Source organism: Cydia splendana, chromosome 14 (assembly GCF_910591565.1).
Source record: "Cydia splendana chromosome 14, ilCydSple1.2, whole genome shotgun sequence".
Lineage (NCBI taxonomy): Eukaryota > Metazoa > Arthropoda > Insecta > Lepidoptera > Tortricidae > Cydia > Cydia splendana.
Genome location: NC_085973.1, coordinates 276567 through 303939, shown reverse-complemented (window position 1 = coordinate 303939; position 27373 = coordinate 276567). Strand labels below are relative to the sequence as shown.

At 37.0% G+C, this 27373-nt stretch overlaps 2 protein-coding genes across 2 annotated transcripts in view; both read right to left on the bottom strand.

The window, feature by feature from the left end:
• Positions 1 to 27373, bottom strand: part of LOC134797012 (dopamine D2-like receptor) — a 281210-nt gene that overhangs the window by 37099 nt on the left and 216738 nt on the right. The window lies entirely within an intron of this gene.
• LOC134797011 (uncharacterized) lies at positions 324 to 26460 on the bottom strand. Its single transcript, XM_063769208.1, has 9 exons — positions 26372 to 26460; positions 15171 to 15439; positions 14764 to 14953; positions 14507 to 14648; positions 14069 to 14247; positions 11680 to 11896; positions 11174 to 11533; positions 10727 to 10936; positions 324 to 532 (listed from the first exon to the last, which is right to left on the bottom strand). The coding sequence occupies exons 1-9, from the start codon at positions 26387 to 26389 to the stop codon at positions 333 to 335; spliced, it is 1785 nt and encodes a 594-aa protein (XP_063625278.1). The 5' UTR covers positions 26390 to 26460; the 3' UTR covers positions 324 to 332.

The window sequence follows — 27373 nt, the reverse complement described above, 5'->3', positions numbered from 1 at the left end:
AGACAGCACTCCCTTGAAAATGGGGAATAAACTTTACATTGCTAAACAATCTTGTTACTTGGAAACCATTTTATTTGCCATCAAAAAGACTAGAATCAGATTGAGATAATTTAAAATGATGCAACAAATATAACATAATATATCTAGCTATAAGTATACGTTATGTTATATTAATGTTACGAATATTCATTACAATCTTATGTTACAAATATGAATACATACTTACACTACATTATTCTAAAATAGCAATTAAAATCTTAAATAAACTTATGCTGATGATTACATTTTGATTAAAAGAGTTTCCCGTTAAACGAAGAGTATTGACTGCTAGATCAAAAGCTATGACTAGTAACATCGTCCCTAGCCAGCCTCGCAGTCAACGGCAGGCCTTGGCGAAGTGGTGGTCGGCCTCGTAGCCTCGGCTCATATTTTCCTCTCTTATGGCTGAGCGGGCTGGGCGAGCGGGAGCGGTCCGGCTGTTTCCTCTTAGATGAAGAAGAGCTGCATGATGAGATGGACTTGTGAGGAGTCTCTGTGAAGAAAGAGAAGGTTGAAGTATAAGGTAGCAGTATGGTTTTCACTAATGATACTATTGCTGCACATGCAATCATGCATACACGGCAAGTTAGCACGCACAACACAATTCAATAACGTTTATTGGATCAAATAAAATCAGCTGATGTAAATCTGATGTAAAACTAGGTTACTAATAGAGGATAGAGGTTATACAAAAGGCGGTCTCATCGCTTAATGCGATCTCTCTGCGAGCTAACTGTGGGTAATGGGGATAAGAAAGAAAACAAATGTATGCAGTAGGTAGGTAGGTATAGGCATGCACAATTGCACAGTGCACAAACAACATCAACAAAATGTTTCCCTATGGTTTCTTGAGTTCGTTGAATCTATATTACCTTTTGTTGGCTACTAGTAGCTTTTACTATTCGTGTTTTAGCAAAGGAAAATATCGTGAAGCAACCTGCATTAGTTACCTCTTCGGAGAAATTTAAAGGTATATATTAATATATATTACTAGTGGCTCTGTGAGCTGTAGACCTCGCGAGCAGAGCTTGAAATAACATGGTGCTAAGAGCTTTAAATACACCGTGTTTTTTTTTGATTTCCGTTAATTTCAAGGGTGCATTCCTGAGCTTAAATCAAGTAACTTTCTCAAAGACACCGATGTTCTAATTAAGTCCATTTCGGAGATAATCCATAATTTATTTTTTTACTATAAGGCCTCTACAAGCGTGTACACTTGCCTTAGGGCCGGCTTACATATTGATTAGTGTTTAGAATGAGTTCATACATTTGCTACTAAACTTAAGTACAATCTCGGTCGATTGATGTACGAAATGACATTGATATGTCACAGATTTCAATTGTTTGGTTGAGTTAAATGTAATGCCCGTGTTACAACAACGCTATATGCTACATTTAATTACTTTTTAAACAAAAAAAAAACAAAAAAGAAAACAAAAAAAAAATTTTTTTTTGAAAATTAACTATGCCATTTAGTTCTTATAAACGTACTTAACTATACCCCGAAGTTAACGGAATTCAATAAAAACACGGTGTATAGTAAATTAAAGAAAAACAATACGAAATTTATGTGTAAAAAAATACAAAAAGTTATGATATCCCAGCATACAATTACTGGGGATCGAACCCAGACCCTCTGTGCAAACAGAAAAAGCGAACGTTTACAAACTGAGCCAAATAGTTCTTAGATGGGTTGACGAAATTTAGCTACTCCTTCTCAAATTAAAATTAGTTAAAATTAAATATCTAAATACCGCCTAAACCAGCGATAATTTTTTTCTGCATTTTTTGCTATTAACTCTGTAAACATGTTTCAAAAAGAAAAAAGTCTTATGATATCGATACGACTATTTGTTTAGGCGCCAGGTATCACGACTCCGCCATTTTTAAAAATTTCCAAAAACCGGATTGACAAAAAAATTTTATTTAGTCATAAAATTCGGTCACAAAATTTCACGAGAATCGGTTAAGAATTGCGACCTGTAGAGGAGAACATCCGGACATACGAAAGCAAAATGCCCGAGTCAAAACGTAGACCTTCGCTTCGCTTCGGTCAATAAATATATATTATATATAGTCCCCCACCCGCATTGGGCCAGCGTGGAGACTATAGGCCCAAGCCCTCTCGCAGCTCTCTCCAGCAGTGGGCGTATATTTATAGACTCAATCATTATTTTAGGGTGAGTTGTTTTCCTCAGTATCCAGGGAATACCGAATACTGAGCAAAACAAAATTAGTATCCGCTAAAGAAAGACAAGATGACAACAAAAGTTCAGCAGCACCGGCGGAAGTGACAACAGACAAAAAAAAAACACCTCGTTTCGCCTCATTTCAGTTGGATTAAGTTTATACTTATTTAAGACCTTTACCTCTCTTGACATTTGACTTTCTGAGATGTGCGTATTGTGCGTCCCAATACGAATTTTAAATTCGAATCTTTCCATTTTTATGTTACTAGAATGTTCATTGAATTTAAACTGTTGTGAGACATACTAACAATGAATATTTTTTTTTAGAATGTCATGCCAAGTTTCACTTCGATTGTATGGGAGCGGCTAGGCTCGTGTGACTCTAAAGTACCTACGAGCCAGATGTACAGTCGCTGTCAGATATAGGTACATACAATCAGAGTAGCCAAGCTGATCATAAATATCTGAATAAAGTCATGCCAGTTAAAATTCATGCTCTTAAACTGAAATCAATTTCGTAAAAGTTTGAATGTCACTCAGTCACTTTTATAGGAGCTAAAATGTCGACCAACAATGAGTAGGCAAGTCTCACCTTTAAATAGCTATTCAGATTTTAAAAGTATCATCGTCCATATTATCAACTGACAAATATACAACTTATTATAGGTATAGAATAGGTAGGTAGTTGTTGTTTAGGTAGGTATTTCAACTACTGCTTTATACGTTTTCAAGAAATACATCATCATAAATCAAAATAAATAAGTATTAGCCATTAGGGACCAAAAAGCTTTTTGAAATCACATGAACTATAATAGAAAGCCATTGGAAAATCTTATTTTGAATTTAAAAAGCCAATCCTAGACGGCCAAATGGTTTCTCGAAATGCGATTTAATATTAGATGGCCATCGTATGCCCACAAATATAAAAAGTCGAGTCAGCGTCTTGTAAAATTAGAAAGTGCCCCGACATAGTAATAAGTAGGTTTACGCTGTTAAGCAAAATAGTAGCTTTTATATTAAAATTTTACACTTTTTAATCAAGACCTATCTGAAAAGGACAGGCTCCAACCAAAATATTAAAATGTTTAAGTTGGCTCGATAAAAAAAAGAGAATGGAAAATATGTCTAGATTTAATTTTATTTCAATTGTATATCGTTATCCTGCAAACCATAGCAGTATAAAATAGCTAGTAATATTGCCGCCGGATTTAACGAGCAAAGATATTTTCAGAGTAATTGAAATAAAAGGTAAAAACCCGCGCGATGGCCACCTCTTCCGTAGCAAGTTTCATGCGAATATTTTGTTTCCTTCTAATTTTCTAGCTTTGCACCCCTTCTTAAAACGATAGAATTTTCTTCAACTGTCGTACCTGCAATAAAATCGTGATATATTTGTACTCGCACTGTGAAAATGCGGACGAATCGACGTATTTTGTAGTTTATTGAACTCAATTTGGGCACCCTTTTCCATTGATATGCAAAATACCTTTACCAGGACGTTTAAACTTCGTGAAAAGCTTACTGTTACGTACCTAACGTAATATTTGCGTGTCGCGAAATAGGGATATATAACCGTATTTTATTTGTAGGTATTACACCTAATAAATAATAATTTGTAATAACTCAAGTTGTGGGAGCCTGGAAGGTTTTCTTCCACAGTTATAAAAAAAAGATACAGGTTTTTAAAATATCGACAACGCGCATAATCACATCTACAGTTTTATTATCAACAAATGTCGCAGTTAAAATATTAAATTAACTACTTTCAAATAAAGCTTCAATTTACTTAGGTTACTGCAACTTTTCTGTGTACCGGTCTATACGTAGGCACGTAGCTTTCATTCCACATCCAGTCATGCTTAAACATGAAAGCACTCTTAAACTTAAACCCAGCTCGGCCATCAGGGAGCATCTATCATCTGGCTCTCGCCGCCGTCTTGCTAATGGAATTGCAATCTTTAGGGGAGACCGAGCTGAGTTGAAACAACATAAATTTTGAGACATCGATTTATATAGAAAGCTTCAATATGTTTAAGCCTCAAGACGATTGTCAGATACTAGGTACTGACATTTTTTTGGTAAAAAAATTAATGCGCTTCCTAATTTTTCGGTTATTACGAGTACTTAAGGCGGTGGAAAAGAAGCCTTTCAGAAAAAACTACGGCTTTTAGTCATTGCAGGTAGGTATTTGAATGATACAGGTACCGAAAGGGCTGTGCCCAGGGCCCTGCAGCGGTCCTTCGTTGGCACAAAGCCAGCCCATGAATTTACCGCCTGGCGCGCTGCCAACGCATTATCGCATCCTATCGACGCTTGCTTTTTACGACTGTTTATTGACAAGCGTTCACGTTAAATGGGGATTTTAAAATTGAATTCGACGCTGAATATGCATGGCTGGTTGGCTGGCCAGACATAAAGGGGCAATGGTAGGCAACAGATCAGTCGAACGCGTTTCGTGTTTATATATTTTTTTCGTAGCACGATGTTTTTCACTTTTAATTTGGGAAAGGATGTTTTTTATTAATAAGAACTGATAATTGTGAAAATTTTAAGTAAAATTTAGCCAACCAATACTTTGGGTCCAGAGGCCGTGAGTTCAATCCTCACCCAGGTCAGTAATTTTTCCACTTTTAAATTTAAAATGTATCCAGCCTGTAAGGGTGCAGCATAAAACTTAGCTTTATATTCCCTCAACTTTGCGATGCCTACATGAAAGACGCGAACGAGTTAAGCATATATGCATTTTGGCTTCTTGTCATTCTCTAAAAATACCCCAAAGATCCTAGGCGAGAGTTGAGCAACAACAGTCGCTAATTCCTAACAAGTCATCAACTATTCAGCAACTAACCTCGAGTGAGCCGGCCATAAATCAAATCTTGACAACTAATCCACTGCTATTTACTGACTTGGACTGATATTAAAGGAAATGTGAGCGATGCCGGAGAATTGTGATTACCAGTTAACGTAATATCCTTGTCTTGCCGAAGCCTATTTTAAAGGACACTTTTTAATGGGTGTTGCCCAAGATGTTATGTGGTCTAGATAAGTGTCTGATGAGGCTTTCTAATGACTAATCACTTGAAGTTTCTTCTGCGTGCATAATGAAACTCCAAATACACGTCTAGAACAACAACAGTCGGTAATTCCTAACAAGTAGCATCAAGTATTCAGCAACTAATCTCGAGTGAGCCGGGAATAGCGACCGGCTTTTCAACAACTATTCCACTGGTATTTTACCGACGGACGGATATTCAAGAAAATGCGATTGATATAATATAAGAGGATAACGATAGCAGACCAGGCCGCGTAGCCAACATGCCAATCGCTTACGCTCTGAAGCGATCGAAACGCAACTGTCACTGTCACACTAATATGGAAGAGTGATAGAGAAACATAATGCTTTTCGTTGTCGAAGCGATAGCGATTGTAACCTTGGCTAGGCCGGCTGTTAACATATCGTCTTTCAGAAGCATATTTTAAAGAGCACTTTAATTTTATTTGTCCAAGATTTTATGTGGTCGATAAGTGCCTTAAGGGGCCCACTGATTAACAGTCCGCCGGCCGGTATCGGCCTGTCAGTTGTTCGGAACTGTCAAAATGTTGTTCTAATTTTGTTCGATACCGTCCGGCGGACTGTTAATCAGTGGGCCCCTTTAGGCTTTCAAAAGACCACTTTAAACTTCTTTTGACACCTATGTATCACAAGAAGTTTAAAGTGGTACGACGTCAGAGTTTGACTATTCAATCTCTAAATGGACGTCGAATCGAAATCGTATTCCACTGCAACTTTATCGACTTCGACGATTCGCAAAATAAAGGATTGCGATTGACCACTAGTTAATAATACCTACTCTTCGGTTTCGTTCATTCGTGGATTATTTCCGGAGTTAGTGGAACACTTGGAATTATATTTTATTTCACTTATTAAATATATTTTTTCCGTTGTTTTAAAAGAGGATTGGTGGTCTCAAGGGTACTTAACTTGTCAGACGGCCTGATTTTAACTTTAAGATATTATATACATCAATTTTTTTCTCATTTCAGAAACTCACTTTGGCTGTTGTTTTTGCATAATATAAATATATAGATGCGCCACTATTCAATAAGAAAGTTACAATATTAGGCAAGTAGACGTCAAAGTTCAGGATCCATCAATACAATAATAAATGTAACATAAAAAAGTGATCAAAATGTAAAAAAAGCGGCCAAGTGCGAGTCCGACTCGCCCATGAAGGGTTCTGTAGCAGCAAGTAACATAATAAAATTGCGGTTTACGATTTATGACGTATTAAAAAAAAACTACTTACTAGATCTCGTTCGAACCAATTTTCGGTGGAAGTTTGCATGGTAATGTACATCGTAATATATTTTTTTAGTTTTATCATTGTCTTATTTTAAAAGTAACAGGGGGGGGGGGGGGGGGGGCACATTTTACCACTTTGGAAGTGTCTCTCGCGCAAACTATTCAGTTTAGAAAAAAATGATAGTAGAAACCTCAATATCATTTTTGAAGACCTATCCATAGATACCCCACACGTATGGGTTTGATGAAAAAAAATTTTTGAGTTTCAGTTCTAAGTATGGGGAACCTCCAAAATTTATTGTATTTTTTTTGTATTTTTGTGTGAAAATCTTAATGCGGTTCACATAATACATCTACTTACCAAGTTTCAACAGTATAGTTCTTTGCCATTTGGATACGGAACCCTAAAACGTGAGTTAAAGGTGAAACTTCGGCAAAAACGGTCAATCAAAGTAAGGGCCTAAAGTATTAACAAGAAGTCCTTAAAAGTACCCGATGATCGACCCCTAACGATCCCTGACAGGGGACACAAGTTAAGTAATAAGCAAAAATATTTTAAGCACGATTTTTTTTTTGTTCCTTCCTCTTCATTTAATAGATGAAAAGCAGTAAGTATAGCACGCAATAAGTAAATTCACTAAAATTAAAAATCAAAGAAGTTGGGAGATAAGAAAGAATATTAGACCTTCTTCTGTAACATACATATATTTTCGCATCCTCACGAAACTAAAACTAGTTTCGTACAATTTATTTTTCTCCCCGGCACTTCGCATTCGCAAATGATTTGAATTTGAAAACTAAAATCTGCCGTTGGACACTCTGTACTATACTATAGCTAAAGCTACAAGTACGTATGTGAACAGCATATGTACGTATGTGAACAGCATATGTACGTATGTGAACAGCATATTATACAAGCATGGCAGGTGCTACCATGCAGCCCGTAGCAACGTTTTTTCATGATTCGACAAAAATCGTCCCTCGCCTTGAAGACCTATTCGAACGTACACACACAGGGCCCGATTCGGATTTTGAAATAGACATCTATTAGACATCTTTTAGACATCACCAAGATACGATAACGATATGTTTAAGATCCTGTCAAATTTGACATTTGCGCGATTCTGGAGATACTGTTGAACGATTTCAGCAGGATATGACTTAGAGATCCAATTCACATCTAATAGATATCTTACTCTATCTAACGTAAAGTGACATTGGTTGCCCGAATTGCGCTGCAAAAGAGAACTAGTTGATATCTAAACTATAACGTATCTAGAATGGATCTAGTACGTGTCGTCTCTTGTGAATATCTTGAAATTCGGATACGGCAGACTGACATGCGAAGTGCACAATAACTGCATGACATCATTGAGATGTGTAAGTTCAAATGGTCCTGTTGGACTCCGACGGTTAGCAGTAAGTGTTAAAAAACTCAAAACATTTAATATTTTTCACTGGCAATTGTATATCATAATTGAATCATATTGTGTTGTACAAAGTTTTGAAAAGGTTAATAACAAAAATGTTATAACAAGTAAGTTAAATAAAAGAGAAGAAATTAATTTGAGTTAAAAGTTGTAAATTCTTTGAATTTTATTAAAATACCAGAGGAATGAATACCGTTTTTCTCTAACAACAGAGAGAAGGATAATAATTAATATCGTGCGTTCAAGCAAAGAGAATAGATAATATAGAGGGGTCCTGTCATAGTAAATTTTGTAGTCACAGTAAATTTACTGCCATCTATCGACACACTACTAAAACTCAAAATGAAAACGTATAAAAGTATCAAAAAAATAATAAATGATTTAATTTTTTTATATCATTTTGACCCATGTTCGTTCACTGATATCTATGTGTTAAAATTGTCAAATATGAAACGGTGTCGTCACGCCATCTAGCCGAGCATAGGCTAAAGGTGAGTGCGCCATCTATCTGAGAATGACTTCATCTTATACGAAGTGACATATGTCTTTAGTTCAAGTTTACATAAGTAAATTGTCGATCACATACTCATAATATACAAATGTTACACTTCTCATAATTGGTATTAGTTTGTAATTAGTTTAACAAGTAATCGCGACCCTTGCTTCAAGTTTGTTTACATAATATAGATTATTAGTGTTATTACCTAATCTATTTCTGAATCAGATTGGCGAGATATTTTTGACGACACCAGCCAGACAACAACTTGTTTGTTCATTTTAGTGTTATGCAATAGTTATTTGTTTCTCAAGGGGGCAAAGTTGTTGTGTAATCTAATATTGATACTCGAGCAAGTGAAATATTTTAAAATTGAACTAGGAAGGTGGCAAGTGCGGAGTGGCTCCAAACGTGGACGCTTGATCGTTGCGAGGATTCAACAAGTCTACATGAGGAAATAGTTCAAAATTAGCATCTTATTATTTTGTGTAAATTCCTTAAATAAAATAATAATAAATAAATATTGGGGACATCTTACACAGATCGACCTAGCCCCAAACTAAGCATAGCTTGTACTATGGGTACTAGGCGACGATATAAACATACTTATATAGATAAATACATACTTATAATACATAGGAAACACTCATGATTGACTCAGGAACAAATATCTGTGTTCATCACACAAATAAATGCTCTTACTGGGATTCAAACCCAGGACCATCGGCTTCGCAGGCAGGATCACTACCCACTAGGCCAGACCGGTCGTCAAACCAGACCTTTTTTGAATAGCTATGCTTACATTACATGCATACATTAATTTAATAGAAACCGGAGCTCTGATTGATTACATTAATTATATGAAATGACCGGTGTAACTACCGCATCTAATCGCCATGTCTAACAACACCCGATAATGACAATGGTAATGAGCCTCTATTTGACACGAGTATCAATCAATGTTGGTCGCATGTCACGCCAACTGAACCCGGCATACTAAACACGAAGGAAATGAAAACTGATCGTTTTGTACATATGTAAATTACTTTATAAAATGGTTTTATAAGGAACTGTTACTAAAATTACAGTGCGATTATTCGATAGCGTGACGAGTACTTAACGTATATCTAAGTTTTGTATGTAAAACTTCTACCAGACATAGATAATATAATATATGTTTACTTGATTGTTCATGTCAGATTGCATAGTTATTATTTCAAAATATTTCAAAATGTCGTTTTAAAATTAGAGCGTAACCTCGGTTGTAATATCGGCCACTATAAAGCTGTAAACTAGAAAAAACACCAGTGGTAGAGAATGTGGTGAGTCTCGATTCGACACGACATGCGACATATCAATCACAATCGCGTATCACGTCGCTATGCTCGTTAGCTAGCCGCTCGACGTCGTCGGACTTGGACGGGTTTTACATTTTACACAGCAAAGAGAAAAATAGAAACCTGATTTACGAGACTGGAAAACGAAGGACGAGATGGAAAAGAAATAACGCTGAATTGTTGAACGCGGTGTAATAAACTGTGTAAGATGTCATATATTCAAGAAAAAGTGACCAATTGTTTTTTCCACACTGTATAACCCATATTCAGATAACCTGTATATTTGACGTGCTAATTAAGCATGCTAAAATATTATGAACGTATTACTTAAGTCGTAACTGTATTGTATTCCAATTACTAAGGTTGTATCATTTATTTCATTTTATGACATTCCATAAAGTATTCTTAATGTTCCATTTCCGGGCATGAAGTTGTAAAATTTTGTAATACACCGCGGGTGGTAATAAATAAATGCTCGTGTTATCGCGTATTTTATATTTTATATCGCTTAACCCTTCAAGTGGCAGCCATATTTTTAAAAGGTGCCGGAACATCCGATTCTGGCTAAGTAAAAAATAACCTCGAGTGGCGGAAGAACAAAATCCGGTGCAAAACATTCAATATATTTTCTGTTGTCCTCTTGTTGACCACAAACGCTGGAAAGACCTCGGGATATATTTATTTAATTACATAGCTTAACCGAAGACAGTAGTGTGAACGACGCTACTTAATCCAACCCAGCCACAGATGCGGTAACAAAACCAAACTCCCAACCTCTATACAGCTATTTTTTACTCTCTTGATTACTAGTAATGATATGAGTACCTACAGGTTTCCTGCTGATTGTCTCCACTCCTCTTGCACCCTCATAATTCATCATCACAATGATCTACACCCAGCCACCGATATATTTAATACAAACAGTAACAAACCAAATTCCCCGCCTTCCCCCCAAAAGGCGTTCTTCACTGCTTTGGCAACAGTAGCCCAAAGATTCTCCTTCTCCTGGTCCATCGCCGCTATCCCTTCTGCTGCCACCGCTCGCTGCGTAGTTTTCTTCTTCGTGATGGTGAATTTAAACTGGATTTCAGTTTCTTCCTCTGTGTGCTTTAAGACGTTGGAGATGCAGGTTTGAAGAGATCCTAGAAAGACAGTTGTTAAGTCATTAATAATTACGTTGTTGTTGTTACTATAATTAAGATGTATATCCCAAACAGTTAATATGAGTGCTAATATACGTTTTTAGTTCAATATTTCTGTATGTAATGTAAGTTTTGCATATTGTAATTTGGCAGAGGTAAATATTTCTTTCATCAGTCCCCCGTTGACCACGAACGCTGTAAAGGGTTTGAAACGTCGGGATTATAAATTCACTATACCTGCAATGTTAGTAGAAAGTGCCGTAATAGCTGTATCAATCCCACCAGGCGTCGCCACACAAGACTTGAAAGACGCGTCCCTATTGTCCTCAACTGAACTGTTTTTTAGCTCAAGCGGACTGTCCTTAAAGTCAATAGCCCTCGGCACGTTGTCAGTTTCCTGGCGGTTGTTGAGCGGTGTGCGCGCCATGGTGTCCGGGGTTCGAGTGGTGCTAGGGGTCCGATCCGTGGGGGTTTGGGAGGTGTGGGGGCTGAAGGCGTTTTGTTCGAAGCGATTGATGAGAGCTTGGAAGCGGGGGTTGACGTTGAAGCGGGCTTTCGTTGGGCCGGGGGTGAGCATGCGTTTTGGTTTGCGGAACACTGGAAAAATGTTTGACATGAAATCAATTTTATGTTTTTAGAAATTGAAAGAAAGCATAAGTAGTTTAGATGATTTTGATGGCTGATGGAACCGTAACATTTCTTGCATAAGCAAAGCATTTTTTTTTTAAATTTACGGTACAAACCTCTCTTAAGCCGCGGCTCAGGCTGGAACACAGTGTCATCGGCGAACTTGACTCGCTTGGTTCTAGTATCTTGCTCTGCACTCTCCGCGCTGCCCACGCGCCGGCTTGATATAATGCTCTTCAGTTTAGGCTTGCCGCCAGACTGCTCCGTATGTTCGGTGTTCTCGTCGGTTGGCTCAGTTGGTTCAGGTTCTGTCTGCTCTGTTGGTTCCTCTGTCTATAACGATTAAAAGTTAAGCTGTTATTAAACAAACAAAACGGTTGCTTATGGTTTTATACTTGTCGATACTTGGCTTTTACAAATTACCCCGCTTTCGAAGTTACTCCAATGCACCTTACTATTTAATTAAGCAGACAAATCGCGTTACGATGAGCGTCATTGTCCCACGGCCATTGTCAAGCGTCCGCGCGCGAAACGCGATTCCAATCCAATCTGAATGGAACCAACTTTTACACAATTGTCCACTTTTCTGACGAAAAGGATGAATTACAGATTTGAAATTGATTCACGATTGTTCATTAAACTGAGATAGATTTATGGAATCATGGAGATTGTGATATTTGTCATTGCATTTTTAATGCATCTTACCGAAACTAAAGAGAAATATTATGCATATATGTATAGTTGTGAATGTTGGTCTCGTCTTCCGCCGTAACTTCAAATTGAGTCTATATTCGTTGAATAAGGTATCACTGGTTTCATTTTAATGACACGGGGAAGGACTTTTAATATTTTGTCATTTTCTCTTAAATTGTTTTGAATGGGTACCTACCGAATCTTAAGCAGCCAATACAATTATGAAAACACTTGATAAGCGAAAGCCTCCCTAATATAACAGGTCGTTGAGTTCTAATTCGCAAATTCGAGTTCTGAATTGCATGCAGTCGGGGCACGAACGCGATGGAACCCTCGAAGAGTGACTTGTCTTATACAAGCTCCAAGCGTGACTTCATAAGGCAACATTCAAAATGCGAAAGCATTGCTGGGGGCTGGGGGGTAGCTAGCACGATGACAATCGTACATTGACAAACGCCAAACAAATAGAAAAGATGTATCGAGATGTCAGATGATGAAGGTGACGAGATGTGACTGACTATGTCAGATGATGAAGGTGACGAGATGTGACTGACTATGTCAGATGATCAAAGTGAGGAGATGTGACTGACTATGTCAGATGATGAAGGTGACGAGATGTGACTGACTATGTCAGATGATGAAGGTGACGAGATGTGAGTGACTAGTAGTTACGATCTGCATTTTCTATCAACGATTGTCATCTTGGGTAGGCCCCCTGTATAGAACGTTCGAATTCACTGTTCCCTTATATCGATTATTTACGTTCCAATCGTAGCAGCAATGCGGCAACGAAGGCAATTCAACCTATCAAGGAAATTAAAGGTTCATCAGCGGTATATATATCGTTGCTATCAAAACTTTGACGCAATGCTGTCAATGTCATTTTTCTTTGACATTACCCGTGTTAACGCTGCATCAGTAAAAGTTGATGCAGTTGCTATTCGAATATGTAACCTTCTCAATGACATATCCCGTTTCCAGCTGCATGCAGCATCCTGCAATGAAGCACAACAATGCTTTCTCAACCGGAATGTAACTTTTATACAGTTACCAAGTGTGACTTGTCTTATGCAGCAGTGAAGGCGCGAAACGCTTTGTTATACAAACTAATGTGCAAATTAGGTTGTCACTGTAAATTACCTGGATTGTAAAACACTAGCATTTGCAGCGAGCCGGAGGTAAAAGCGGTAGTGCAATGTGAGATGTTATTTATCTATGCCTTTGTACCGATAAAATGCAAGAAGCGCGTTGCGGATTCATTATAAAAGAATTATGTTTATGGGACTAAGTTGTTAAGACAAAGTTATGGTGTGCGACAAAAATATACAACTTGTTGCAACAAGAGGACATTTTTAAGAGGCACAGTCTCCATGTTTTAGGGGAGACAGAGTTAAAACAGAGTTTACGTAACATGTCTCTAAAATTTGTAGAACACTGAGTTAGATAAAGAAAGATCATGCTTAAAATAGAAAATTTATATTAACTACATAGTAGAACTAATATGAGAATGCTGTTACAAGTAAAATATCATTGTGTGTAAAATTGTCTCAAAAATGACGTTGGTCCAACTTGACCAACGTCATTTTTGAGACATATATTATATAATATATAACTGATATCGCGGTGGAAAAAAAGATGTTTAGCTGCGTCCTACCACACGCTGGTCCCTCAATATGCGTCCTCAATACCGCTAAATTCACGTTGTTTCAACGTACCTCTGTTTTAACACACCTCGGTCTCCCTACCTGTCTGTATGGAGAACAGCGCTCATCAAAAATTGTGCCGGAAAAGTTGGTGTCACGAACATCTTACCCTGTTATCAGGCTGTGGACTGTCAGCCTGCTCAATCTCTGACAACGGTGAATCAGTTTGCGTGGAAAACATGGCCCATCCTCCAGGTACAGAATGAGTTGGGGTACTCGTGGTCACGGCCAGTGCAGCGGCAGCGAGGGATTGTGGACGGGAATTTGGTGTCGTCATCTCTTCTTCGACTAAAAATATATCAGCTTTAAAAATCTGACTCGTAGCTCGTACATAGGTGTTGCAGGTCAGCAGTTACAGATTAGATGCTTCTTGTGAGTGCAAGGTATATAACATACTATGCGTATGTTATCGTGTTATCTACACTCTTAATTTTTCAGACTATTTACATAGTTGAGTATTTTTATCAGTAACAAAGCATCTGATGGGCCGTGCCTACGCTTGTTCGTTGCTTTCGAGCTTTCGTTTTAAAACAAAATCAGCACTAACCAGTCCCACTGTCAAGGTCCGGCGATCCACGGCCATCCTCGTCTATCGCTTGTTGCCGTGCTAACAGAAGTTTCTTCACGTGGGGGGTAGCGCTGCGTTTCAGGCGGGGCGTCTTGGGCGCTGCCGTTCCGGTGAACGATACCTTCAATCATTGTGAATATATAAAAATATCATGAGCGAGGTGACTCCCTCATAATTTGGCTAAATATTTAGTACTAAAACATATAAGTAGTAGAGTAAGTAGTAAGTATATTTACCTTCGGACTCGCGTCTCCATCTTCCGGCTCCGTATCACTGGGTTCATAATCAACTAAATACTTCCTCCTGACTATAGGAGTAATAACAGCTGTCTTATTATTCTTTTCCACTTCTTCTCCACTCTTCTCTTCAATTATCTTCTCATAGAGCGAATCGAAGCGCTCATCTGCTACCTTCAAACTCGATTTACTGTAAATGAAAAAATGTTGTTTCTTACAAAATAAATTAGAGATTTTTTTTTCTAAATGCATAATTTTGATCTTATTAATACGACCTTGAAGATCACCCACGCTGATTGGTGCATACGGAACGAACCAAGAGGATCGTCAAGATCGTATCAAAACCGTAAAAATTTGTTAAATCTGAATCGGGATTTCACGTATTTATTGGGTATATAAATTATTACCTGTGGTCAACCAATTCTGAAAGGCTTGTGCATTTGTCTATATCAGCCATCTCATCCATGGTTGTAAACACCTTTTCGCACTTAGAGCAATGCAGGGGTAGATGCTCCTGTAAGTGGATGAGGAAAGCCGGGCAAAGTAGGTCCGGTTGGCAGAGGAAGGGATTTTCGCGGCAGATGGGACAGTCGTAGGGGAGATCGTGGGCGGTTCGCTCGTGTCGGCGGCGGCAGTCGGCGCAGCAGAACACGAGTTGGCAGACTATACAGGTCACCTAGAACATGCTTAGGGTTTTCGGACAAAGCTTGGCAGTTGAGTTATTCAGGGACAAGAGTAACGCGAGTCGCCGTTATTCATTAAATCTTCCTTTCATTGAAATTAAGTATCATATGATCATATTATATTATACTTCAATGGTTCCCTTGAAGTAGGTAATAATTTATCTCCAAATAAGTTATTTTTTATCCCTAGACATATTATATTACCTATGTCTATATTGCGGATTATAAAAAAAAAAAATTTAATACCCACTGGAAACGTAATTTGCGTAACTTTGTCGTGGACTGACCTAAAAGGTAAGGTGGGGTAAGACGTGTTCGTCGTAAACTATGTTTAGTTTATTTTGCTCGGGACAAAGTGTTTGTCTTGCCCCGGTGATAATCTTAACCCACCTTACCTTAACATATTGTTAAATTAAAATGAACCTCCTTGCAGGAAGTTTGCAACAAGACAGCAAAGCTATCAGAAACTCCTTCAACAAATTCACAGGGATTCTAAAACTAAGTTGTCATATTTTTTATAGTAAATAACTACCCTGATATGAACAATTTTTTGTACGTATAACTCATCAGTACGAATTTAAGGACAATTAAAATACTCGAAGGTATCGTCTTGAAGGATAAAGGCTGTCTTGTCCTTCATCCGTGGCAGTGGGCTAAGTGGGCAGTGGGCCAAGTGGACAGAGTGGGCAGTGGGCTTAATCGCTCACGCCCAAGAGGGGCGTAATGGACAACGGCCTCAGCCCACTTCACATTCCATTGATACGTAGATAAAAACAGCGAGTGCTCGGATGGTAGACAAACGCTGATAGATACCCACCTAATAAAAAACTTAGATAAGTATGTCGGAGGAGTTTATTATGAAATTTATTATTAATGCCTTTTTGTTTAATGATTTCCATTAATTTCAAGAGTGCATTCCTGAACATAAATCAAGTAACTTTCTCAAAGACACCGGTATTCTAATTAACTCCATTTCCATTATTTTATTTATGTATATCGTAAGGTGGTGGTACTGGTGCTCGACGCGGTCCCAGTACATGTAATCTTGAAACTTAAGTCATATTGTCAATAGAGCTGACAGCAAGGTGTTATCTAATGGGCATTAGCATGTCGAGTACTAAGTACCACCACCTTAAATAGATCGAATCACTAAAACTCGAATTGGCCTGTATAACGAACGAAGCACACCTTCACTATTGTCAGAACAAGAGCAAGCGCAGATCATTTCGAATTTCATCAGCTCGCCTGTTTAATGACTACGGCGCTATTCGGGAAAAGAATTAGATATTCACTAGATATGAAATAGCAAAGATATGTGACGTTCCACTGCAAAAGGTACCTTATGGCGGCTGACGCTTACGTCGCAGAGCGCATAATATTGGAGCGGCGTTAATAATCACCAACCGCCATAAGGTACCTTTACCCGTGGGACGTCACATATCTTTACTATTTCATATCTAGTGAATCTCTAATTCATTTCCCGAATCGCGCCGATCACGTGAAGCGTAAATAGCGTAATATAGGCACCTCGTTTAACATCTGTCAATATCATATGTAAACATCATCAAGATATAATTAGCCGAAATTAACAGCAAACTGCGATGAAATGTACCCGGATTACTCATATGGTTGACTTAGTAAACAAACAAATTGGATCTACTAATTTAGTAATTTAGTTCAGCTTCGTTAATTTACGTTTTCGTTTACGTAACATGTCTCTAAAATTTGTAGAACACTGAGTTAGATAAAGAAAGATCATGCTTAAAATAGAAAATTTATATTAACTACATAGTAGAACTAATATGAGAATGCTGTTACGAGTAAAATATCATTGTGTGTAAAATTTGCAATATTGTTTAGTGGCGTACTTTCATTCATTTATTTGTACTACCTGCGAAAAGACAAGATATTATACTATATAATTTATTTTTGTCACCGCCAGAAAGACATAATATGATAAATGTAGGTACGCAATATAATACATTGGGCTGTTATTTAATTACATCACACGTTTAGGGGGGGGGGGGGTAGGGGGTCAAGAAAATGTGACATGTTGTGACAAGGGGGAGAGGGGAGTCACAAACTTTGTGACGTCACTTTAACTTCATCAGTAACCAAAATTTTATTTTAATCATTTTATTTACTGTACAGTTCAAAAACAAGTTTTTGGAACGATAATCGTTTTTATTAGTTTAATTTTATTTCATAATCAGTTTTGGGTTATAAATTTACTAATGTTTTGACAAAAAATTAATAATACTTAAATCGATTTGCCGATTTCGTTGAAAACATGTGACGTCACACCAGGGGGGGAGGGTTTGCCAAATGTGACCAAGTGTGACAAGGAGGGGGGGAGGGGTCAAAAAACCTTGAAATTCGTGTGACGTAATTAATGGATGACCCCAAACTAGTAAAATAAAAAGACGTGATTTTACATACTAAACGTGGTTTTAAACTAAACGTGGATACATTTGCGAAACAATTTTTTTTTTATATTTGTGTTTGTTAGAAAGGGACAAAGTTTAACAGAGGTTTGCTAACTTTTATGAATAAGGGGGTTAAAATTTTAACCTATATTTTGGCCAGTGTAAAACATTCCCGCATCCAAAACCCCGGGGTATTGTGGTGATGATGCATGGTTACATGACATGGCGTTTAATTGACCAGTGGCTACTCTATTCTAATCTGCTCCGGAATTCGGGATAGTAATTGAGTTGTTGACCTATTTGCGAGAGGCCGTAATCGCCGCGTCGTCGGCACACGGCGCACGGCGCGGGACGGTGACGGATGACGCGACCACAGTCATGATGTTCCATCCGCTGTTAAAACTGACAATATGTACACCTTATTGCAAATAGATAAGGTCCATCGATGGTCAGTTAAGAGTCTTGCTGTTCATACCGTTCGTGAGTAGGTAGGTATAGAAATAATTATATGAGCTGATGTTTTGGGGCTTTTCCCTGATCTGTTAAACAATAGTAGATTGTTAACCAAGGGTTGAAAGGCACCCATTTCTGTCGAGGTAGTTTAGCCGCCAGTAGTCCGAGACGGAAATGGTGCCTTTCACCCGAGTTAAACACTCTACTTTTCATATCGAATGCGAGGAAACCAAACAAGACAAGGCAATTTCGCAAAATCAGTAATTGAAGTACCCATTAGACCAACGGCCATGATTTTTTTCCTTAGGACTTACTTGCAATCGGAGACTTTACATGTGTGAAGATTAATAACCCCTAGCGAAAATCATTTAGATTGCAATATTTAGGAAAACACACATTTTTTAACAAACTGCAGTCATTTTAAAATGATTTGTTCATTATAGTATGAAAATCAGCGGGATTGCCTCTTACTTTTTAATTTTATACTTTTTCGTTCTAAAAGCCGCAACACACTACCGGACCGCACCGCGACCTTGGTGCGCCGCACCACATAATAACATAATAAAAGTATATTACATAACAATTTAATTAATAATATAAGAACATTTTATGTTGTATTTTATTTTATTTCATGAATATAGTGCTAAATAACTTTAAAAACCAATTTAATATCGTACAAACGTTTAACTGTGGCTGTATAAGATTCTGCCTTTGCTCATTTACGCAAGTGTAAGGTTTAAAAAAATATATTTGGTGTATTCCTTTTGGTTCCCGCCTTATGAAATCGAGTAAATAGAAAATTCAACGAAAGAAATCAAGAATAATATGTTTTTAACAATTTACTTACATATTTTTTTATAAAACCAGGATCAACGTGGGATTAGTAAAATTAAACAATTACCAATTGTTCCAGGCGAGGAAATAAAGACTATTTTTCCATTTTGTTTCCACCCAGTTGTTCGTGGGACGGGGACGCAGAGGAGTACACCACTTTTCTGCGCTAGAGCATAAACGTATCACTTTCTGCGCACCTTTTAGAACAACAACGACCCACTTTCAGAGCATGAGATATGAAAAAGATATTGTTTCTTTACAGTCTTAAGGGGCCCACAGATTACCACCACAGATCAGCCTGTCAGTTAAACAGACAGGCTGATATCACCCGGCTAACCGGTAACCTGTGGACCGCTTCAGCGTTTCCACCATAGATATTGTGAGGATGCATAATATATGCATATCGAGGGATGTGTTTATTAAGAACCAATTAAAAATCATTTATTTACATAAGTACAAGACATATACAGTGGTACTACTAAACGAAATTAATAATTGAAATAATTAGAAACACTTCATTTAACTAACCTCGCTCAGCGCAGCCGTTGTGGATACTATTATATTGGTTCTTAATAAACACATCCCTCGTTTCGCGTCCTCGCACATCTCTAGTGGAAACACAGCCTTACCGGGTTATCTGTAAGACAGATGGCGCTGACAGCTAGTTAGCATGCAACTAACCTTGTAACCGGCTGGGTTAAGCACGCGTTGCTGCTATAACTCAGGCGCGTCATTTCATTACCGGCACAGAATATGTTGAGCAGTAAGTCAACTCCATATTATTTTAGTCATAATAATATAAGTCAACGTCGAGGAGCCTTTGTTAATAAATAACAACACAAGTACAATCTTTTGAAAACACTTAAGTGGCGTGTAATATTATTTGACACAATTCTTCTTAGGTGTGTGACCGAAGTTGTAATAATAAGCTTGTTCCTCACTAATATTTGATTTGACGTCTGAAGAGCAGCGTACAAACGTAAATAAGTTACATACGAAATAATTGCATTTTCTTCTGTACTCTTTTCTCCGTCCAAGGTTCCGTTTGGGCACACGATACAAATCAGTCATTTACGTTACTGCTTGAGTCATGCATGTACCTACTCATTATGTTCGGTTTACTTTAGATTGGGGTCCGATAGCCAACATTTTTAACGCTTGTTAGATGGTATCTAGGTGACCTTGTACGAACGTGTGTAGGCGCCATCAATCCTGGCCAATTACTAGAACAAACCATTTTGGTTTTCCTAATTAACAGTTATATTTTTAACATAGTTTATTACCTACTTTACCAAGGTCTGAATGTTTAGTATTTCAGTGTTATTTTTTTCTATTTAGTAAATGTGCCCGCGTACGATGTGTACCTACCTAAATTTTTTTACCTTCCCACAATAGGCGTCATTTACAAAACCAAATTAAAATAATAGTATTTTGTGCAACAGGTAAAGTCAAAAAGGATTTAATTTCCGACCCATTTCGCACCTTGGCACAGTGATCATCAATATTAGAGTCGCTAGAGAATACTATTGTCACTGTGACAAAGTACATATAGGTATATAAAGAGAAAGACAATATAAAGACAAGCCCGAGAATTTTAAGACCTAATTATGTACCGTAGCACACAATAACTATTTTTCCTGAGTAGTTAAATTCATCGGTAGTTATATAATAAAGATTTCTGCAGGTTATTAAGGTTCTGCCTGATGTATACACGTCACATCTCGTCAATCGTCACAAATAGGAAAAGTATCCATCTAAGAAAATAGAATAAGTATCCATCCCTAAATTTAAGTTATCAACAGTTTCACCAAAACCTAAAAGCTGGGAAAAGGTATGAGACAGAATTATTTTCACATTTATATAAATACACCTACTTATTATCATTCTCTGGTTCAGTAGATTTCTATTTCATAACCTCATAAATTCCCGGATCATGGCGATAGCTGTGTGGCTTGCAGTAAAATATTTACTTTTTATTCATAATATTCACCACAAGCCATAGATTACCTCCGATACATAGGTACGGCATTTTGAATCACCAAAACTAGCGCTCAGCTCGGTTTGCACCGAGGTATATTACTTGCGTAAACAAATTTTAAACTGCCCTAAAATGTTGGGTAAGTAGGTAAATTAATGTAACATATGATTGCTACATCATGAACAAGTTTTATGATTTAAGTAGTAATCATTGCATGCATTTGGTCATCAAAACTCACTAATAGCAAAAAATAATTATTAGTATACGGTTTATTATGACTCTGAACTTGTGATAGTAATTAGTGAGTTTTGATTGTCACCTGACAATGTAATTAAGAATATTTTCAGCGATAATGATGATGACATTACACGAGACCCGAACAAACCTACAACGTAACTTTAAATACAAATCTTGAGCTTCAATTTGTCATACGTATAAGCAGAATATCTTATCTGATTGTAGATCTACAGAACTTGGCACCCATTTAGAAGAATTCGGCCAGAAGCATGCGTTAACTGCCTAAGCACTATCTATGAATAAGTGATCTGTGGCCTGAATCGTGGAGCGCTCGTTTTTTACGCGACATGTGTGAATTTTCCATTGTGTTCCATTTATTTATTTTATTAATTACTGAGGCCTTTTTATTGAGTATACTGAAATATGTAGTAGTTACTATCTGTGCAACAGGCACATAATAAGGGTTCTTAAAATTTAAGGGCCGAAGTTACAAAACGAAACGAATTTGAGTTTTGTAAAGACAGGCCCGAGAATTTCATATGTGGGAAATTATTGATTTACGATTTTCTATTACATATATAACGTTCTGAAAAAACTAGATCAGGATTCCTTATTCGGTGAAAACGCACATTCGTGTACTACTATACTAATGCGTAAATCAATGATTAATTTACAGCCTCCCATCTCAGACAGTAGTGACCCTGAAGCTGAAGGTCTTGGATTCAAATCTCGGTAAGGGCAGTTATTTTGTGTTTATCATAAATGTTTATTCCTGACCTATGGACGTTTCCTATTAATCTATTTCACTATCATCATATATCTTATTTATGTATATCGTCGCCGAGTACCCATAATGCAAGCTTTGCTTAGTTTGGAGCTAGGTGAATCTGTGTAGGCTGGCCCTCCACATATAAAAAATAAAATATGCTGGGCTTGATCTAGAATTTAGTTAAGTGTAAGTATTATGCTGCATTAAGTTTAGATAAACACTTCCGCCACTGTTTACTGCATCATCATAAATAAGGTAAATATGGAAATACCGCACTATACGAGATCTGGTCCATGCCACATCCATCGTTCCACAGCCTCCGGAGACTTCCGTGCACGCCCCTCTCTTATCTACCACTTATCGAATTTCCCATGTGCACACCGTGCATATTTCTAGAAACCTACCATATTTTTATTGACATAGGTGAATAGACTACGCAAATGCAAAACTATTCATCATGAGTTTTCATGAGCCCTGAAATAAAGTGTTTATTTAAAAAAAAATGTATTTGTTTAGCTATTTCTGCTGGGGCATTCAAATAATCCGCGTGATATATGATGATGTTTGATAACTTAGCTTTAAATTCAACGGTACAAATACAGATTTCTGCGAGTAATTAAGGTAGGGACAATCTGAGCCCACGCAACGCAACGCATGACAATGTTTCTAAGCATACAAATTTCAGGGTCCAGATTTCATAATGCATTGCATACGTTGCGTTGCGTGGGCTCAGTTCGTCCCTACCTTTAAGGTATACGCATAGATGGCATACGCATTACGTGCCCAACAAAGTAGACCTTTCTGTGTAATGCCCCTGCTGGCTGCTTACACAACATCATTTACAAACCTCCGTACCTACATGCGGTGTCTAGATAGATAGCTATTATAATATTTATAACATCCCGTAACAACCATTATGTAAATCCGGCCCACTTTTCACGGCGTATGTAATTCATCCAAATCTGCGCAGCCATAACGCTTTTATGGATAACGATAAATATGGACTTTTCGGAACATCAGCGGTTTTACACGAATGTGCGAATTCGCGATAGACTTGATTTACGCCACACGTTATATATTAATGTTATACAGGGTGTTTTTCAACCCTCAGCAAGGTTATAGTCTGCAAGTTGAATTATGTAAGTCGAACTGAAATCGCGAAAAAAATTTACGTTTCTTACATTCTATTCAGAGCGGTTGGTTTTCAATTGAAATAATTATTTCACCCAATAATTTTACACGATTTGATGTACCATTACGCTCCGCCATTGTTGCGCCATTTAGGGTCCTAACTTAATTGGTTGTTCAATACTTACGCCATAGAATTTCCAACTTAGCAATAATCCAAAATGGCATAATGATATATAAGCTTATAAGTTTGATATACCCATAGGCATGCCCCTTCATTCGACTTTTTTAGATTTTTTTATTATTATTAGAATTAGGAGCGAAAAACGAATTCCATACAAAACTGTAAATGCGCCAACGCCAACTCTGATAAAAATTAAAAAGAAAAATGAAGGGGCATAGCTGTGGCTGATTTACACAAAATTCTTTCAAAATATTTTCAATAATCTTACCTCCGATATCCAAAGAGGAAAATGGGGACTACGTTTGTATGGAAAGGCGATTTCGCGCGGGTCCTCCACTTTCGTCTAAAAACTAGTATAGGCTACCACCACCGTACTGGAGTGTCACTTATTTCATCCAATATACGCAGTAATCAGTAGAAAGCTGTCTCGTTCTGTTGTAAGCCCTTAGAAGGCGCAGAATAAACTAGCGTCCCTAATCGCCTTTGCGGTGCGGGTACGGCGCGGGGTCCGGTAATGTCGGGGCGACACGTTTTCGCTCTCCCCTGACGTCATAATCGCGTCAGCGAGCCGTAACTCACGACCCGACCGAGGCTTTTAGTCACACTCTTCACTGACAAATATTAAACCTTGTTGCGAAGAGAATAAGGTTCAACAATGGTTAGGCGAAGAGTGTTGATCTTAGTATGTATAGCGCATTCGGAATTTGAAAACTGAACTAAAGTAGATGTGACGTTAAAAGAAAGAAACAAATATCTGAACACGCCTCTATTATTCAAAGCATTAAAGTGCGTACTGTACAATGCACTGCAAGTAATATCAAAATACTTAGTGCCTTTAGGTCAATTTATGACAGACAAGTGTCACCACTATCACGAATTCTTGTGCAGACTAGAACCGAAGTTATTCACCTAAATGACACTTTCACCATTCACTAACCCGGGGTTAACTGGTTAAAACTGGAATTACCATGGTTACCAGAACAGTTTGACAACAGTTTAACCTCTTAACCCCGGGTTAATGGGATGATAGTTGGTGCAAGTGGCGCTTAGTGGGCCAGTCAACTGGCTATGCTTTGTTCGAAATATAAAATTAGAAAATATTTAAAAAATATAACAAAAAGTAATATTTATTACAAATGTGAAAGTTTGCATTCCCTCTAATCTCCGAACCTACTGGGCTTACAATTTTGTAAAAAAAAATACAGGAAACATTTATTATCTAGGTATATATTACAGGAAAAACTATTAGAAGTTAGAAGTCTACGGTTTAGTTTAGTTTAGTTTAGTTTCTTTATTGGTAAAAAATATTTTACAGGTCACACAGGTACAATTGAAATAAGATAGTTATTTTACAATTCTAGATAGAAATAATACATTGGTCAAAGTTTACAAATCTCTAAATAATGAATAATGATCGTGCAATAATTGTTAATACAGTAAAATTTACATATTCTCTTTCAGAAAGTCATCAACAGAATAACATGCTTGGTCTAGAAGTAAACATTTGAGTTTTTTTATTAAATATTGAGTCGCTTTCTGTAAATTTAATATCATTAGGAATTTTATTATATATTTTTGGCCCGATAATACTGAGAGACTTTCGGGCCTTCGCGAGTCGTTGCAAGCAAGTCAAGCAAGAGTTGGTTTAAGAAAAAAAAAATCCGGCCAAGTGCGAGTTGGACTCGCGTTTCTAGGGTTCTACATAAGTCCGACTCACGCTTGACTGCACATTTCTAATAGGTTTTCCTGTCATCTATAGGTACAGAACTATTTTGTGTATTTTTTTCAAAATTTTAGACCAGTAGTTTCGTAGATAAAGGGGGAGGGGGGATGGTCATTTTGTGGCTATTTTCTTAAATAACTTTGAACCTATGTATTTTAAAATTATAAAAAAAACATGTCCATCTTTGGGTCACTAATTTACATATGTGTACCAAATTTCAACTTAATTGGTCCAGTAGTTTCCGAGAAAATAGGCTGTGACAGACGGACAGACAGACAGACGCACGAGTTATCCTATAAGGGTTCCGTTTTTTTCCTTTTGAGGTACGGAACCCTAAAAACATTGATAAAAATGAACAAAGTACGGAACCCTTAGGCCGCGAGTTGTAAACCCAAGGGACCGGTTTTTTTGGTACGGAACCCTAAAATATATATAATTTTCTCCAATGCTTTAAGTTGAACTAAAATAAAGTAAATTAAAAACCGTTTTGTTAAAGTACATACAACTATTCGGCCAGTGTCAATCATCGGGGGGGCATTATCGTTAAAACTTTCTAGTTCAGTCATTATAGATTTTGACCTGTGAATAATTAGTTCTTGGATTTTGTAAATGGAATTTTGGAATTTGTCGCTTTTTTTCAAATTTTATTTCCAAAATATCGATCCTAGAAGAAAAATTGTGAGAACCAAACTTGTAGAGAATCAAATTTCCTACAATTTTTGTCCTCACGGTTTTACTGTATCAAAAATGGCCGAGTTATTCAAGAAAAACCTTTTTTCGAATATACGCAGGAGCCTGATTCAGTCTACTTTTTGAATTTACACTCCCAGTGACCCCCCCGAGGGACTTACGAAAAAACATCCAAGAACTAATTATTCACGGGAAGGGTCGGTTTTTTGGATATAATGACTGAACTATTCATAATTGTGAGGTTCCTATTAATTTGTCAAAATTAATAACTTTTAATTATTAAACGTTTAATAATTAAAAAGTAACACAATTAATGTAAAATTGAAATTTTAGTGTTGTCGCCTAACCTAACTTGAATAGTAAACATGAAATATTTTTGATTTCTTATCTTAATCGAACGTGATTTAAACTTAAATGATCATGTTAGCTGTTAATCGTATAATATTTGACGAACTTAAATAGGTATGTGCTAATAAGACTAAATAGTTAGAAGTTGATCTTACCTCAGGTGGACATTTCATTTTGAATCCGGGGCATCATCACTCACAAACATTCATTAAAACAAGTAATTTTATTAAAAAAATAAGTAAAACACGTAAATAATTTATTTATGTGAGTAACACGTAAAAATTATGTTTTAATTGCATCAATATGGAATACTACTGATTGTCAATATCGTTTCAACAGTCTACCTTCATTTGGCACAAGTCAATCTTGGATGAGTTTCTTTTCACGCAAAGTATACAATTTTAACTCAGCTGCAAGATGAGATGATCGGTAGGATGTGTTAATAGAACACATTGCAACAAAACGTGAAAAATATTCCTTATTATTTTAAAATACGGAACCCATGAATCATAAAAATATATTACCTACTAACATTATTTTTGTTTATATTATTCGCTAGCAAAATTGAGGACAGGCAAACCTAACTAACACTCATATTTTTGCCAAACCTAATTGTGCCAAGCTCAGCGGAGACAACAACGTTCGAGCGTAATTACATAACCCGTGGTACGGGATACATGTCACGGCATAACATAACAAAATTACCGATACCTACATAAATTAATACACTTTTTAAGTTTAGTGATCATCGTGTACCTTGCGTCTTTGCAAATAAGGTTTACGAATTATTAGGTAATCGAAACTATACCAAGCTTATTCTCGACTTTGCGTCTTTGCAAATAAGGTTTACGAATTATTAGGTAATCGAAACTATACCAAGCTTATTCTCGACTATGGTTCCTAAAAAAAAGTCAAAATTGTATGACGGGAAGTATTAGGTAGGTACAGTCGAGGACATAAATATGTATACATTTCTTCACCTTAACCCATTGAAATAAGGTGAATAAATGTATACATATTTATGTCCTCGACTGTAGGTATATTTAAAAAAAATGTATCAGTATAATAATTCAATAGTTTTTAAGACCAATAATTATTGCATCAAAAAATTGATCTGATAATTAGACTAGTACAATGATATTTCTATAAGACGATTT